General features: G+C 45.9%; 2 protein-coding genes across 2 annotated transcripts in view; one reads left to right on the forward strand and one right to left on the reverse strand.

The window, feature by feature from the left end:
* The window catches only part of LOC142572598 (uncharacterized), a 291,788-nt gene that overhangs the window by 33,290 nt on the left and 243,345 nt on the right, over positions 1–15,153 (reverse strand). Inside the window, exon 2 of the mRNA XM_075681822.1 lies at positions 12,459–12,735. Within this exon, the coding sequence (XP_075537937.1) occupies positions 12,459–12,735 (277 nt within the window). The remainder of the gene's footprint in view (positions 1–12,458; positions 12,736–15,153) is intronic.
* LOC142572591 (endochitinase-like) overlaps positions 12,547–15,153 on the forward strand; it is a 31,672-nt gene continuing 29,065 nt past the window's right edge. The window contains exons 1-2 of the mRNA XM_075681811.1: positions 12,547–12,627; positions 14,521–14,619. Coding sequence (XP_075537926.1) covers positions 14,550–14,619 — 70 coding nt within the window. The 5' untranslated portion in view covers positions 12,547–12,627; positions 14,521–14,549. The remainder of the gene's footprint in view (positions 12,628–14,520; positions 14,620–15,153) is intronic.

Consider the following 15,153-nt stretch of genomic DNA (forward strand, 5'->3'; position numbering starts at 1 on the left):
CCTTTAACGTTACAGACTCAAGTTTATTCAGTTCGGGCGTGCTCGGAATATCAGCTTGCTGCGCCTTTGACCCTTTTTCGTTGTTTGATAACGTCGGCCCCGCAACTACCGCCTTTGCAGCGAGCTCCCGAACCTTCGATCTGGTTAAGGCCTGAACACTAGCTTCACCAAACAAAAGCCCCTTCTCGCGCAGGAGGTGATCGGACCTGTTTGAAAATAGGTACGGGTACTGGGGTGGCAGCATAGATGACACTGCCGCCTCTGTCTCAAGCGTTCCGAAAGGTCCTTCAATAAGCACCTTTGCTACCGGCAGACACACGCTATGAGCTTCCACGGCTTGCTTGATCCACGCGCACTCGCCCGTGAACATATGGGGTTCTACGTAAGACGGGTGAACTACATCCATCGTAGCTGCGGAATCGCGAAGCACTCGGCACTCTTTCCCGTTCACGAGGAGGTCTCGCATGTAAGGCTCGAGAAGCTTCATGTTCTCGTCAGTGCTGCCTATTGAAAAAAACACAACTTTTGGTGTTGTTTCCGGACACTGCGCTGAAAAGTGACCCGGCTTCTGGCACGTATAACACAAGCGCGCTCGCCTCATCTCGAACCGCTTTCTGCGTTTGGCTGCCGCCGTCTCTTTACGTTTGGTCGGACTGCTTTCGCTCGCATCCGCACTACGCGTGTCCCCCTTTAATCTCATGGGTGTGAACTTCGGCCTCTCAAACTTCGAGCCAAATTCACCCTTTTGACCGTCCTTAGCTCCGCGAGCTCGACGCGTCACAAACTCCTCGGCTAGCTCAGCGGCTTTAGCCACCGTACAAACGTCTGGCCTATCCAAGACCCAGTATCGCACGTTCTCCGGTAACCGACTATAAAACTGTTCTAGCCCGAAACACTGCAGAACTTTATCGTGGTCACCAAACGCTTTCTCTTCTTTGAGCCACTCCTGCATGTTCGACATAAGCCTATACGCAAACTCTGTATATGACTCACTTTTGCCTTTCTCATTTTCCCGAAACTTCCGACGGAACGCCTCCGCAGACAGCCGGTACTTTTTTAGAAGACTCGATTTCACTGTGTCGAAATCCTCTGCCTCCTCTCTATCCAAGCGAGCGACTACGTCGGCCGCCTCGCCGGGTAACAAAGTGAGCAAGCGCTGTGGCCACGTTTCCCGAGAGAACCCCTGCTTCTCGCACGTTCGCTCAAAGTTAACCAGGAACAAACCAATGTCCTCTCCAAGCTTAAACGGCCGCATCAGGTCAGTCATTTTGAACAATACGCGTTCTCCTGCACCGTGTGCCTGACTTCCATTACGAGCGCGTTCCATCTCTATCTCGAGACGCTTCATTTCCAAAGCGTGTTGACGGTCACGCTCTTCTTTTTTCTCTTGTTGCTCTCGCTCTTTCTGTTCTTTACGTTCGCGCTCTTCTTTTTCTTTTTGCTCTTTAAGTTCGCGCTCCTGTCTTTTTGCAGTCTCTCTCTCTTCAATGGTCTCAAGGCATTCCGACAGCTCGTCATCCTCAGCCTCTAACTCAAGAATAGCCTTTATCAGTTCTGGTTTTCTTAGTTTGTCTGAGACATCCAGACCCAACTCTCTTGCAAGCTCCAACAATTTCGGTTTGCGCAACGACTTCAAATCCATGGCTGCTCTGAATGCTGCTTTCTCTACTGCTTACTATTGTCTTGCCGCAAACTAACCCGGCAGCAACGACAACCACAATTACCAGCTCTGTTTCTGACACTAACAAAAAGCCTGGCAAAGCTCAGAAGAAGAAAGTCCCGCACTCACCAAACCTCGCAGGCAGGAATTCCGCGCAGTCGTTCCGCTGCAGGCAACCAGTCGTCACACAGGGCTCGTTGCACTGCTCCCGGATCGTCGTTGAGCTGCTCAGCATACAGTCAACTGCATCTCTTCGCTGCTGGCCTCCGTTGTCGCGATCTCGCCGCTGGCAGACCGTTGTTTGAAGTCGTAGGCGATCTCACCGCTGCCAACCAGATGTTTGGGATCGCGACACTGGAGCGATCGGATGGGAACTCGGCGCTGACGCCCGTGGTTGTACCTGGGTCGCAAGCCCCAAGGGTAGCGTTGGCCTGGCGGCCTGGGGTACAACTCGAAGCATCCGAAGGTCCCGGCAAAGCATGAGTCGACTGGTAACAACGAAACAACTTGTTTATTTTAACATCGCAAAGAGTTGGCGGTCAGGTTTGACCGAAGTAGAGAGACGGGAGAGCACTTCACTCAACAGAAGAAATCGGAGCCCTCCTTTTGGCGTCCGGGGGCAGCTGTTTTTATACTCTCGCAGTTGAGGGCAAGAAGGAACCCCTCAAAAGACGAGCACGTGAATGTACAATGGGCTAATGGTGACGCACACTGTCGTGGCGCTGCGCACGATCTCGTAGCACCCTGTCGTGGCGCTGCGCACGATCTCGTAGCACCCCGTCGTGGCGCTGCGCACGATCTCGTAGCACCCTGTCGTGGCGCTGCCGGTCGGACACAATGACTGTAACGAGAAGATGGTCCCTGCTTTGGCATCGCCTGTTTCGGGCACAATGACTGGAACGAGATCCCTGCTTTGGCAACGCCTGTTTCAGGCACAATGACTGGAACGAGATCCCTGCTTTGGCATCGCCTGTTTCGGGCCCAATAACTGGAATGAGATCCCTGCTTTGGCATCGCCTGTTTCGGGCACAATGACTGGAACGAGATCCCTGCTTTGGCATCGCCTGTTTCGGGCCCAATAACTGGAATGAGATCCCTGCTTTGGCATCGCCTGTTTCGGGCACAATGACTGGAATGCGAGGAGGATCCCTAGGCGGTCGCATCGCCGCAGACGCGCCTGGAAACACCTGGCGATGAGTGTTGCGGCGACGACGATCGGGCCAAAATGTCTGCCGCCCCGCCGCAGTCGCGCCGGCAAAACCACGTGTCGCAGGCGAAACGCAACAACCTACAACCATAGTCCTGGTAAGGTAGTAGCTCGACCGCCGGGTTCCTTGCATCCGACCTCCTTGATAACCATCCCAACAACTACCTTTCATTTCTTTACACCAATATCCGCAGTATTATTCCCAAACTTGATGCCCTCCAAAGCACGCCAAGCATAACGTCATCGAACATCGCCATTCTTACTGAAACTTGGCTTAACCCATCCATTTAAAATGCTGAAATTCTTTCACATTTCCCAATCGTTTCTATGTTTCGACGCGACAAAACCCACAAAAGGGGTGGCGGCATACTGATAGGTGCACACAAAAGTCTTCAGCAAGGTCGATCCAAATAGGTCGCGAAGCTTCGGGCGAAAAGCGGTTCAGTACAGATTGTCACCGACATCAGCAAGGGTGGTTATGGGAACAGCGATTGAAGCGCGGCTATGTTTAGAGGGAACAAACAGTGGGAAATAAAAAAGCATTTTTTTTAAGTTCAATCGAGACAGATTAATTTAACGAAAATAAGATGCCTGGTCAATTATACATATTCGTGACGAGTTAAGAAAATAAAAGTTTATTCAATTTTAATATTATTAATAAATACATTTCTTTTCAGCGCCCATCGTTACAGGGGGCGTTGACGCCGCTATCACTCGCATTGCAATGCACGTCTTGAAACGTGCAGAAATACGCGCTCGTAAACTTCACCTGTTGAAGTACGTCCTTCTCACACGTAGTGCATACTTGCTTGTCGAAGTTTGTCTAAATTTGGTGACGCGGGTAGTTTGATCGCTTCTTAACCTGTTCAGTCAAAAGTAGCGAGTTACGACCGCCAGAGATAATTGTGTAGTTGCTTTCGTGTGACAGCGCTGGCCAACGGGCTTGGCATCCGACGATATGATCAGCGCTCTACACGTAATGCTTTCGTCGGCCTCCAAAGAAAGTATGTTCGATGCAGGGGTGCGATTTTGACACCCGTACGGCTGGCCTTTTTCTGCATCGCCTTCCGCGCTGAAATCTCGAAACACCCATCAAACCGAATGGCGGGGCATTTGAATATATCGCTCTAAAGGCAGACCAACAAAACAAATTTCGCGCCTTCGAAAACAAAATGACATCACTTCTGTTTTTAACGGATATGGCGTCACATTATTTTTTCTTCCGCCGGAAGTGTTCCGACCACATACAGATGGCGCTAAGCCCCATAAACCGCCGATGGACCGCCGTGTTTTGAACGTATGGGCTCCTATGGAAGCTTCACTACCAGGTATATTTACCTTGTCTTCAGTGTGCGGAAATAACAGTAGCAACAGCCTTAGAACGTGTCTTTGTGATAAGCAACGCTTCCCGCCCAGGCGTTGTTATCGGTGCATGCCATCGTCCACCCGACGCAGACCGCTCTTTCGTAGCTGACTTTCATGACTTCACTCGGTAACAGGGTTTTATCCCCAATGTCTTATCATGCTGTTCAGTGATTTCAACTTCCTCGCCATCAATTGTTCCAACATAACTGAAACAGCCTCAAAAACACCGTTGAGACTGATTTCATTACTACATGTCTTACATTTGGCTTAACACAAATCGTCAATAACCACACGCGGCGATATGATTAGTCTTCTAACATACATAGACCTTATCCTCACTTCGCACTACGATCTTGTTTCGCCACTAACACATTTACACGGCCTTAGCGATCATTCAGTGCTACATACCTCATTCCAATGCGGCATTCCTACCTTCACTAAATTTAGAAAAACTATTAATATTTACGACATACGCAACTGTACTGATATGACTATTAAAGTCGCAGAATTTGCCAGCTCGTTCTTTACCAGTTTTTCAAAACGTTCCGTTGAAAATAAATGGCTCATTTTCAAAATAAAATACATGAAGCGATAAAAACTTGCATGCCTACTATCCCTATATATAACCGACAAGCACACATCACCCTGGTTCAACAGGGCACTAAGGCGAATAAAATGAAAAGGCTTTACCACGCTGCTAGGCATTCAGACTCTGAGTGCGCATGACATAAATACTACATCGCTGCAGAAACGTACCCATCGCTTGCTAGTGAAACAAAACGCTCTTTTTTTCCTACTATTTTACCAAACATTCTGTGAAATAACTCTAAACAATTCTGGAATACTATAAATCCATAGCGTTCGCAACCACTTGCACTGCGTGACAAGAAAAATAAGTCTATTCCTAATCATGAAACCACCGAAGTACTTAATCATGTATTTTCCTCCGTGTTTACTAATGAACCAAGAGGTGAACTTCATCAATTCCCATATTCAAATTAGCATACCATGCCCGCAACCCCGTTTAGTTCTGATGGCACCAGGAAATGTATTGATTCCTTGAAGCTGTCGTCTTCAACTGGCATCGATGGTATTAATTTCAATGTCTTAAAAAATACTAAATATATTACTAGCGAAATCTTATGTAATATTTTCCAGCAATCTTTGCCATGAGGAATGGTGCCGGGTGACTGGAAAGTGGGTAAGGTTACACCAGTCTCAAAAAAAGGTTCTTCACATTTATGTAGTAGTTACTGCCCAATTTCTCTCACCAGCGTCTGTTCGAAATTAATGGAACGTGTAGCTTACTCTAACATTGCTACATTCCTAACGCCTGTCGATTTATTCCACCCTAACCAGCATGGCTTCCGGAAAAGTCTATCTTGTGACAGCCAATTATCTATATTTATAAATGACATAAGCTCTAACCTTGACCTAGACATCCCAGTTGATGCCCTCCTTTTAAATTTCGAAAAGGCATTTGACAAAGTTCCGCATCGACGGCTTCTCCGAAAACTTTCTTGCTTGCACCTTAATCCTTTTCTTTTAGACTGGATACGTAATTTCTTAACTAACAGACAACAGTTTGTGTATGCTAACAACCACTCCTCCTCTAAAAGCCCCGTTCTTTCTCGAATACCCCAAGGCACAGTCCTTTAGCGCCTTCTCTTCCATAGATATATTATTGATTTACCCGCTAAACTTTCTTCTAACGTGCGCCTTTTTGCCCTGACGATTATGACATATATCACCCAATCCTTACAGTACTGACAACCGCACATTGCAAGATGATCTTGACAAAGTTACCACTTGTTGCAACATCTGGCTAATGTCGCTGAACACTACGAATACTTCACTAGTACCTTTTCATCGGCGGAAGCATCACCATACTCCGAAGTACGTTCTCTGCAACTCGGAAATATAATTTGTGAAGTCATGCAAGTACCTTGGCCTTACACTTTCAAGCAACTTTTCCTGGTCTTCTCATGTTACGAACATCACTAACGAAGCCAATCGCGCGCTTGGTTACTTCCGCCCCGCAACTTGCGCTTCGTACCCCCATCCTTAAAAATACTAACTTATCTAACTTTTGTCAGACCTGAACTAGAATACGCATGCTCTCTTTGGGACCCACACCAACTAACCATTTCTAACACTTTGGAAGCAGTTCAAGATCGCGCAGCTCGTTTTATTTTTTCTGATTATTCATACCACACCAGTGTGTCTCAGCTGAAATTAAAAGCAGGAATTTCCAGTCTAGATAACAGGCGTCATGTTTTTAGACTGTGTCTTAACCACAAATTTTATCATTCTGCTCCGAGTGCCTCAGCCATTATTTAAGTGCACCGTCAATCTTGCCGATTACGCCACGAAAAATCTGCGTACGCTCCGCCGGCCCGAACCACCGCGCACGTTCACTCCTTTTTCTTTCTTTGTTTTTTTCAAGACTGCCTGGAACTTCAATGACCTTTCCACCGACGCCGTGCACCATTCCAATCCACATCATTTGAAGGCTGCCATCGAATTCCCACTTCACTGAAGTGATCACCCATCCCTCATGCAATAGCCCACATCGGGGCCTCTGAGGTAATAATAAGTAATAAATAAATAAATAATTTGAATGTTCAAAAGATGTCTACGGGTCTGATTGCGAAAGCCAAATTTAATGCAAGCACAACTTTCACTACTCACATCGCAACAGGTGAGTGTGCTTTGTTTATTTACGATTCTTAAAATGTGGTAGGCCACATGCAAAAATCAATTTCTTTTTCGCAACATTGATTTTTTTTTTGTTTTTTACCCTTGATGCATTCTCGAACATTCAGCAACAAGTTTCAAAAAATCATGTCCCTATCATCATCAGTTTCGGAGTTAGTTTTCCAGCCCAAAGCCTCGCATTGGGAAAACGAAAATCAGTACTATTTCTTTTATATAGATGTTACTCAAAATGCTTTTTTATTTTATTTTATGTTATCGCCAAGCGGCTACACGAGCAAAAGGAAACTCTAGTGCATCTAATGTGGCTCCAGCTATCAAGCTGGTGCATTTTAGGCCTTTGTATAGGTATGACGTGTTTCATGTGGTTTGGAGATTTGTTTACGTTTTTCTCAAAACAACATTTTACCCCATCTCATATTACGCAAACTTTGATAACTTTTTTGACTTCGCATTTTGATATGAAATTTTGCGCAGTCCTTCCTCACATTGAGTGTGCAACGAACTAGAAGAAAAGAAATTATTGCAATTTTTTTTTTCATTTACAGCTCATTTCGCAAATAAATTTGGTCCGAAATTGGAATTCTTTTCCACTTTGCTTAGTTTTTCGAACTTTACTTTCTTAATATTTATCACATTGCATTTACCCTAGTTTATTTCCCAGGTCTCCCCCTTAGCTACATAAATGCCAAAGATTTACGCAATTCAGGATTCATTAGTTCCTTATCACTGCTCACGTGACTGGCCCTTTTATCACGTTATACGAGAAAAAGTACCTGCCAAAAAATAAGATGAGCCATTTGCTGCACTTTAAATATTTTTTTTATTGCAACAGGGTGCCTTCTGGCATAAAGAAATATTTAAACGTGCAGATACACGCCGGATTCTCGGAGGAAGTCCAGCAATGTCCGGTAATGGGGCCCCAAGATCCAACTGTCTACATCTGGCGGCCGACCTGGGTGTGGTCCACACCGAAGCAGGTGTTTGAATAAGCTAAATAACACATGCTTACACAGAAAAAAAACTTATTTGAATCCTGGCTCTTCATTTAAAGAGAAAAAAATTTCTGCGGCCTACCACCTTATTATGCGGCAAACAACCTAAAAGTACATTTGAGTTTTTCAAACAGCTTATTCGGGGCTGGTAAGAAAGGGCGAATTATACGCATATTTCACATTGCCTACACGTGAATAGTTTGTCGTTTGGCCATTGTTCCGGTCGACCTGCACCCCTCAGGGAAGCATTCTTTTCGGAGCGTTTGGATTCTTTTTGAATCTTCGGTTGCAGTTCTCTCCAACCATTGCTGAAATGACTCGTTCAGTGGTACTGATCATGATAATAGTAATGATGATGACGACGATGAAGAAGACGACGACGACGACGATGATTATTATTATTATTATTATTATTATTATTATTATTATTATTATTATTATTATTATTATTATTATTATTATTATTATTATTATTATTATTCTGGTGGTGGTAGTGGTGGTGGTGGTGGTGCTGGTGGTGATGATGATGGTGATTCACGGGAATTTCCTTTGAAACGGGGCGGTGACAAACAGGTACCGAGCCTGCCCAAGCCAATCCGGTAAGCGATACATGCTTTTCATTTGAGCATTTTTAAATACATCTTCATTTTCCTTCTCTTCCTGGAAACTTTATCTACCTTGTATTGCCACTTATGCCTGCAACGGGTCCGGTTGGATCAATCTCTCCCCTGCTTTTCTTTTTTCTTTCCACGAGTACTCTAGCCATGTCTTGCTTTTCTCGGCTGCTGACCGGTTGATGCTTCCATCCCCGTTCCAAGCGCTTATGGCAGGTGTACGTTACCGAAGGGTCTCACGGGGTGAATACCTTCGCAGGCATTCAGGCATTATAGACGGGGTGATCATTTTTAGTTTTATGGAATTTTAATAGCCTCTTGCAGGTAATGAATGAAAAGAAACAGAGGGCCCGATTTTTGTCAGTCATCCCATAATAAGCCAAGAAACAAAGACAGGAAGGCAGCATAGGGGAAAGTGCTTGTACTTATTAATTTAACTAAACAAATTATAAATTAATGAAAATTAAAGTGGACGACAGAACAACTGGCCGCAGGTGGGCACAAACCACGTCTTTGCATTACGCTTGCGGTGCTCTTACCAATTGAGCTACCGTGGCGCCATTCTCCCGTCCACTTTCTTGGGTATTTATGTTTATTTGTTAGAACTGAACCTGGGAGTGTTAGCCAGCGACACCACTCAGGGCCTTGACGGCGGATATGGATCATCCTTTTTGCCGCAGGCGTCATGAGTATGTGATCTGTTTGGCTGAAGGTAACTGGTCAATAAAGCCACACATGCTATCAAAAGCACCAATGTTGCCGGATTCGAGACCCTCGTTAAGTGATAAATGAGAGAAAAGGGGGGGGGGTAACCAAGGGGCGCGATTTTTATTAATCATATCATTAGAAGCCAACAAACAATGACACTAAGGACAACGTAGGGGAAATTACCTGTACTGCCTAGTTGAATTAAAGAAGTGATAAACTGACGGAAATGAAAGTGGATGAAAAAAGAACTTGCGCAAGTGGAGAACGATCCCACAACTTCGCCTTACGCGTGCTATGCTCTACCAATTTACCTTCCTTGTAAACTTATCCCCTCCTTGTACACTTCGATTCAAACAACGTCTGTACATTTTGATCTAAAATATATTGAAATATCGTGACGATTATAGTGTGCTTCCTGGATTCTACTAGTCGCTGCGCCATCAATACACCGCATTTTCTCTATTGCGCAGCCAACGTGCTTTAATGCTTTAAACTAGGGCTCCACAACTCAAAATTAGGGGCAACCAAAACAAACTTCTCGGTGAGCCAAACGGGCTGCGCTTTTGTGCGAAACTCGGCATGTTTTGCTTGCCGAAAGGCTGTCAATTTCTGGTGTTATCGCCCTTGTTGCTGTCCTCAGCAGATCTTGTAATTAACGCCGGTTTTGGAAGACAGAAGGCGGCCGACTCTCGTTAAGAGACGTGAAACACAGCGTCTGCTCGCAGATTTAAGTGCTTCCGAATACAGAGCTAAGATTCAAATGATCTCCCTTTTTGCAAAAGCGAATGAGGGGTCACTCTCGGTGCATGCTTTTTAGTTCTGGCGAGCACTGTATGCAGGTCGGTGAGCTCTGGCAGCACTGCGGAGTCGCAGTCATGCAACGTTGCAGAGGAAGAGTTTCAAAACAGATTGTTTATCCATTTGTCAACTTCAAATGATTTAAGACACTGTTGGAAACGTATAAAAACGTAGTCGACGTGTTATGAATGTACGGCGAGGTTCTTTCTTTGCTCGTTGTCCGAATGTTTACACGCGAATTGGAAAAAGGTTGTCTCATACTATAAATATTTGGGCGGGAAACGCTATTTCCCTTAAAGTTCTTGAGAATTATATGAAAAAGCGTTCCGCCTCTCACTGATGGAAAAGCTGAGAAGTTGCTATGTCTGTATTAAAATACCGATATTGCTTCATGGCGTGCACCTTGTTTAGCGATAAAATTGTCGTTTTTCTAGTCGTGCACTCATAATTTCCCACTCTAGCCCACAATAAAAGTCTGAACTGAACCATGAGCCGAATGTCGTGCAACCCTGCTCAACACTAAGCGGCCTTTTGGTTGTGCTGTCTGTCCCGAGGTATCCGCGCATACGACTTCCCCTTCCACATGTTATGCGTATTGTTCTGCTTCGATACATTTTAGTGCGCCTCTCTTCCAAGCAACTCCTTCTGCACCTCACTTCGCTTCAACGTTTTCTTTCGAGCTTGTACAGAAAACAACGCTACCTGCGTATCTGGGATCCCCGCAGTGAGACCAAAAACGTTGGTGTTCAATGTGAACCACATCTTGTTCAATTATGCTCAATTAAGGATAATAACGGTTCTTGACCGAAGTGTACTCCCTCTGTAGTTATTGCATTCGTAACTTTCACCCTTTCGTTTGTAAACGGGCAATTGTTCTTGATCTTCACTTCTTTCCCATCTGTCTTCGCTGCTAAATATTCCATATCGGGCTTCTGAGCAAAAAAGATCCGAGCTCGTATTCATAAAAGGAAAAAAATTCTTTGGAATAGAACTCTTCGTAAGAGCAGATGCGGGCTATTCATGTTGCTTGGCGTCATTACCGAGGGTGACCGGCCAATGGCACGCAGCTTTTACGAACGAGAAACGTTGCAAATTCGACCCCCGATATTCAACTATTTTAAGCAGTGGAGTCTGTGGCACGATTATCAGCCATTTCTACCCAGGAGAATATGTCGTCATAAAAATTAGGCTGTTATTACGTGTATTTGGGTCGAATTACCGCATTTACCTGCTTAGCCTTTTGGCATTCCCGAACAAGGCACATTATCAGATAAATGAGGACGAAATAACTACTCTCCCTGTTTTCGCTAACCATCTGTTTGTTCTTTCATTGAATAAGACATGCTTTAATTGGGTGACATCATTGACATAGCGCGATGCAAGTTACGTTGTATTGTGATATAGTGCGAGACTGGATCAATGCAATTCGATGTAATAACGAACTATCTCTGCACTGTATTGTTCAAGTAAGGAAATGGTTTGGTCTCGAAGCCGTACGTGCCAATCGTGGGCTTCAGCGATGAAATGGCCAAACAAGCAAAGCCCATCGTGGTTGTGAGCCGAATGAACAGGATGCGCCTCGAAAACGTGGCTTGACTTCACAACTACCCACATAACAAATCAAGAAGCATAAACCGGTCTGACCCGAGTTGCGATATCAGCACTAAAAGCACCGTCTCCGCGGCTTCTGAAACTTCCGGGGAGTTAGTGTATCTTAGGCAGCGCGCCACATTCTGAGAGCACTTCCGTCAGTCTAACTTGTGCGAAAAATATAGAAGCTACAAGACGGTCTCGCAAGGCTGTTCGCCTGGCAGCGTACGGTGGCACTTAAAAACTTTGTAGACAACCGCAGAACTCCTGTAAAGTTTGTTCGCGGTGCCCTTGGGATCTCTCGAGACGATGCCACGCTGTGCTCGGAACAGATGTCATCCTACTTCATGCGTCACCTCGTACCGAGAGGAGAAAAGCAACCAAACGAACAAGATGGCCCGTTCCCGGGCATCGTGACAGGGTAGCCGTCCGTCACGCCTGCTCGGGGGAGGTCCGCGAAAAATAAAAGCTCTTGGGCAAGGTCTCGGCCAAACGGCACGAGCGTGATGCTCCACGCTTCTCAGTAGCAATAGCAGCGGGGCAACTACAGCAGCCGCAGCGGGAGGGGCATTGGCGGCGTCGTGCGAGTCGGTGTGTCGTGCGGGCGGCGCGGAACTGCGGACCCCGTCTGAGTGGCGTGGTTCGGTGGCGGCAAGCGCTCCGCCAGAGCCGGTTTAGCTCGAGCCGGGCGTCCGGCTGGGCTGCCGCCGGCACCCCGTGCACGCGGAGCCCCCAATCGTAGGGCGACGCAGCGCAACGCCGCCGATACTCCGGATGCTTTGACAGAGGAGGAGCCTCTTCTCTACCTTTCCCTGGCGGTCGACGACCTTCGTGGCTGCTGGAGCGCCGAATACCGGATGGGCCGAGTCGCGGCGCGGGGGTCCCCGGGCGCTCCACTGCACGTCACCCCCGACGGCAAGGTCGGCCACCACAGGAGCAGGCGGCGGTGACTCTGCGCGAACACCACGTCTCCGGGTGAGTGTTCGGGACCGTGGTCTATTGATTCTGCATCTCCTCTGCTCTATCGCCATGTGGTCCGCGCTCGGTACCGGCAGCTTCGCGGCCTTGCACCCGTGGGGACACCTGCAAAGCCGTTGTAAGATACACATCACTCGCGCCGTGTTAGGCTTCCGAATGCGGCCTGCAGCTTCTGAGGCCTCAAGTATACCACCTTTGCTGACATTTGAAACATGTCTCTGTAAAGAATGTGCTATCTGCACTAGTGAATTCTTCACCATTTTAGATGGGTTGAACTAAACCTTATTGGCAAATTGGATGCAGTAAACTTGCTGCTGGTGGGGAATGTTTAAATGGGAATTACTGCTGGGTTATCATGGAAGGCTATTCAATCTGAGACATTCACAAGGAAGCATTGGTCCACCTTGCTCTCTACGGTTCAGTCGAGTCTTTTCGCAGTGCAAGCGCCAGTGCTAAGTGAGTGCACGATAAGACCGCCACTTCCGCACGCCATAAAAAAAGGGAACCTTACGATCTACTAGAACTGATGTAATCAGCCTGCAAATTGTATGAGAAGCAGGGCCTCTCCCTTACCTGTTAAAAGAGAGGCGCAAGCGGAGCGTACTAGAAAAAAAAAAAGGAAGGTCAATGGCGTGAGTACGTGCGTTCTACGAATGATGTTACGGCGATGTAGCTTACGCGAAGTTCAATGCCTTCCGACAACCGCAGTGATCTCTCTTTGGCCGAACTACGCTGCCCTTATGCGTCTTATTATGGCGCAGTGTTTCACTTTGTTACGTATGGGAATTTAGACCTTTTTCTTCTAAAACAGTGTCTCAGGTTGCGAAAACAAAGTTTTCTCTTGCTAGGACGATTCTTAAAGAATATAGGCTGAACTGAACAGAAAGTCAGAAATATTATATGCAATGCATAGACCTCCGTAATTAAACCCGCGGAGCTGATTTTACGCCTCCAGTAAAGAACAGTCAAGCAAGATAATTTGTAGATATCCTTCGTTTAATTAGGACAGTTGAAGCTGCGTTATAAGTTAGTTGCTGACTCATTGTGCAAAGTGGAGGAAACTTTTCAAAAACATAAAACCCGTATAGGAATAGGGTATAGCTAATGATGGATGAAGACAGTCAGCTGTACGGCTTATGCTACTTAAACCTTTTCCTTAATTCAATGATGCGGAAAGGCCCTGAAGCTATCCAATTATTTAACTTGTGGACAAAGTTAGTAGTTTTGAAGATAAAATGACAAAATTTGCACTATCGTAATTATTGCACATCGCCGGATGTTGTGTTAGGAGAAAAGCAGGCAACACCAAGAACTATGATTGTTCGGATCATCTCGTTATATGAAGGCGGCAACAATCGCAACATAATTCGGCACAGTGCTGTTTCGCACCAAGGTTCATCAGTGTTGATTTAGAGCGTCTGAGTATCTTGCGTGAAAAAACACGCTATTCGTAAGTAACATCGACATGCATGGATGTGACAAAATGACGGCATGGAAGTGTGTCAACCACTGGTCAGCTAGGATACATCAAATCTAGTAAGGTTATTAATAAGTACGACTTGGCGCAGTCATGAGCTTTAATTACTAAGGCGTATAAGAGCGAAACCAATCACTCCCCGTGTGAGCAGTACTACACCTTTACACAACCGTTCCTTATTCACGCAAGCGTTTCCCATGAATATCTTGTGCATACCAGTCTTTCAAGCACGCTTGTATGCACTTTTATAGAAATCAAGAGTAGAGCTTACCGTAACAATTCATTCCTGAAAAAACAGGGCACTTAATGTTTATTCCATCTTTAAATACATATGAGTTTTCACAGTTTTTATGTTTTACCACAATCGAAATATTGCGGCTCTTTTGTCATCCTTTTATCTTATTATTCCTCAGGAAGTTTCCCGTACGTTCACTACCACACCATGAAAACAAGACTAGTGCAGCTCCTGCTCTCCTGGTCATTACTCTTGGGGACTGCCACCTGCACAAACTGTAAGTCGTAGCCGTCGTGGTTGCTCGGTGTCTATGGTGTTGGGCTGCTAAGCACGAGGGCGCGGGATCAAATCCTAGCCGCAGGGCCCCATTTAGATGGGGGCGATATGCGAGAAGGCCCGTGTACTTAGATTCAGGTGCACTTTGAAGAACCCCAGGTGGTTCAAATTTCCGGAATCCCCCATTACGGCGTGCCTCATAATCTCATGACGGTTCTGGCACGTAAAACCCCATACTTTAATTTTTTAGCTGTAAGTCGGGATCATGATCACGTCCGCGCCATCTTCATTGTATGAAAATTACTAGAAATATTAAGGAATAGTTAGGGAAAATATAACTAGGCAAGATTGGCCCTACAAAGTTGCAAGCTGTAATATTAAAACGTCATTGATATCACTGCCAAACGCCGATGGAACTCTCGCATAATGTTTGCATTTACTCAACAGCCGCAGATGTAACTGTGATAGCTTTCAACTTAAGGTAAATAATTTTATTCTCCTAAGACGATCGACCCGTCTACTTCGTAGAAATATG

This window comes from Dermacentor variabilis, chromosome 2, assembly GCF_050947875.1.
Source record: "Dermacentor variabilis isolate Ectoservices chromosome 2, ASM5094787v1, whole genome shotgun sequence".
NCBI lineage: Eukaryota > Metazoa > Arthropoda > Arachnida > Ixodida > Ixodidae > Dermacentor > Dermacentor variabilis.